General features: G+C 42.2%; 1 protein-coding gene across 1 annotated transcript; it reads left to right on the forward strand.

Annotated features, from left to right (window-relative positions):
* Positions 1–454: 454 nt before the first annotated feature.
* On the forward strand, positions 455–883 carry LOC115949813 (uncharacterized mitochondrial protein AtMg00310-like). Its single transcript, XM_031067089.1, has one exon. It carries the CDS (start codon positions 455–457, stop codon positions 881–883), a length of 429 nt encoding a protein of 142 aa, XP_030922949.1.
* The last annotated feature ends 606 nt before the right edge of the window (positions 884–1,489 follow it).

Consider the following 1,489-nt stretch of genomic DNA (forward strand, 5'->3'; position numbering starts at 1 on the left):
GAATGGGGAACCAAAAGGAATGATCTACCCGACTAGAGGTATAAGACAAGGGGATCCCTTCTCCCATTATCTTTTCCTTTTCTACGCTGAGGGCTTGAATGCCATTTTGAGGAAAGCTTCCGTTGGTGGGGAAATTAAGGGCTTTTCTTTATGTAGACGTGGGCCAAAGATTACCCATCTTTTCTTCGCGGATGATTGCCTATTGTTTTGTCGCTCCACCTTGGCTGAATGTGAGAAAATTAAAGAGTTGCTATCTATTTATGAAGCTGCTTCTGGCCAGATGGTCAACAAATATAAGATCACTTTGTGTTTCAGCAAAAAGACTGATGATGGGTCCCAGGAAGTTATAAAACAGACCCTTGATGTACAGGCGATTCAACACTATGAAAAATACTTTATGAGGAAAAACAAGAAAGCGTGCTTCACATTAGTCAAGGAATGAATTTGGGCAAGAATGAAGGGTTGGAAGGAGAAGTTGCCCTCTCAAGCTGGCAAAGAGATCATGATCAAGGCTGTCATAGAATCGACACCGGCCTATTCCATGAGTGTGTTTAGACTACCTACTATCTTGTGCAAGGATATTGAGACCATGATTAGGAAATTTTGGTTGGGGCAAGAAGAGAAGAAGAAAATTCATTGGGTGAAATGGAGCTCATTGTGTTCCTCAAAATCAGTTGGTGGCATGGGGTTTAGGGATTTTCAGCACTTCAACAACGCTTTATTGGCTAAGCAAGTGTGGCGGCTCTTTCACCAAAAAGATACCCTTCTCTATAGGGTATTCAAATCGAAGTTCTTCCTAAGTAGGAGCATCTTTGATGCTGCTGTACCCGCAAAATGCTCCTACGCTTGGCAAAGCATACTGCAGGCTAGGGGGGTTATTTAGAAGGGTGCTATTTGGCGTGTTGGTGATGGACAAACGATAAAGGTTTGGGAGCATAGATAGTTACCTGACCTTGCACACAGTAAAATCCTGTCTCCTAGATTAAATTCTGATATCTCACGGGTTAGTGAACTCTTAATGCCCAATGCCCAATCTTGGAATGAGGATTTGATTGATCACACTTTTATGAGGTGGGAGGCCAAGGAGATTAAACGGATCCACGTCAGTGGACTTGAATAGGATGATGTCTTTTTTTGGCCGTTCACCTCAGATGGGGAATATTCTGTCTGAAGTGCATATCACTTGCTTGCCTCGGATTCAGTCATGGCTGAACAAGCTTCGACTTCGTCAGAGAATCAAAAGGTTTGGAAGGGCATTTGGCGTATCCGAGCCCCCAATAAAATTCGCCTTTTTATATGGAGAGTTGTCAAGGACTCTTTACCAACCAAATAGAATTTGCACAAGAGACACATTCTATTAGATGTGACTTGTTCCCTCTGTGATGAGCATCAAGAAAAAATTATGCACGCTCTTTGGTTATGTGATCAAGTTAAGGCAGTTTGGAAATCTGAAGTTAGTTTTGCTGTGATGTATAAGACCCAATTTCAA

The sequence above is a fragment of the Quercus lobata genome, chromosome 6 (genome assembly GCF_001633185.2).
Source record: "Quercus lobata isolate SW786 chromosome 6, ValleyOak3.0 Primary Assembly, whole genome shotgun sequence".
Lineage (NCBI taxonomy): Eukaryota > Viridiplantae > Streptophyta > Magnoliopsida > Fagales > Fagaceae > Quercus > Quercus lobata.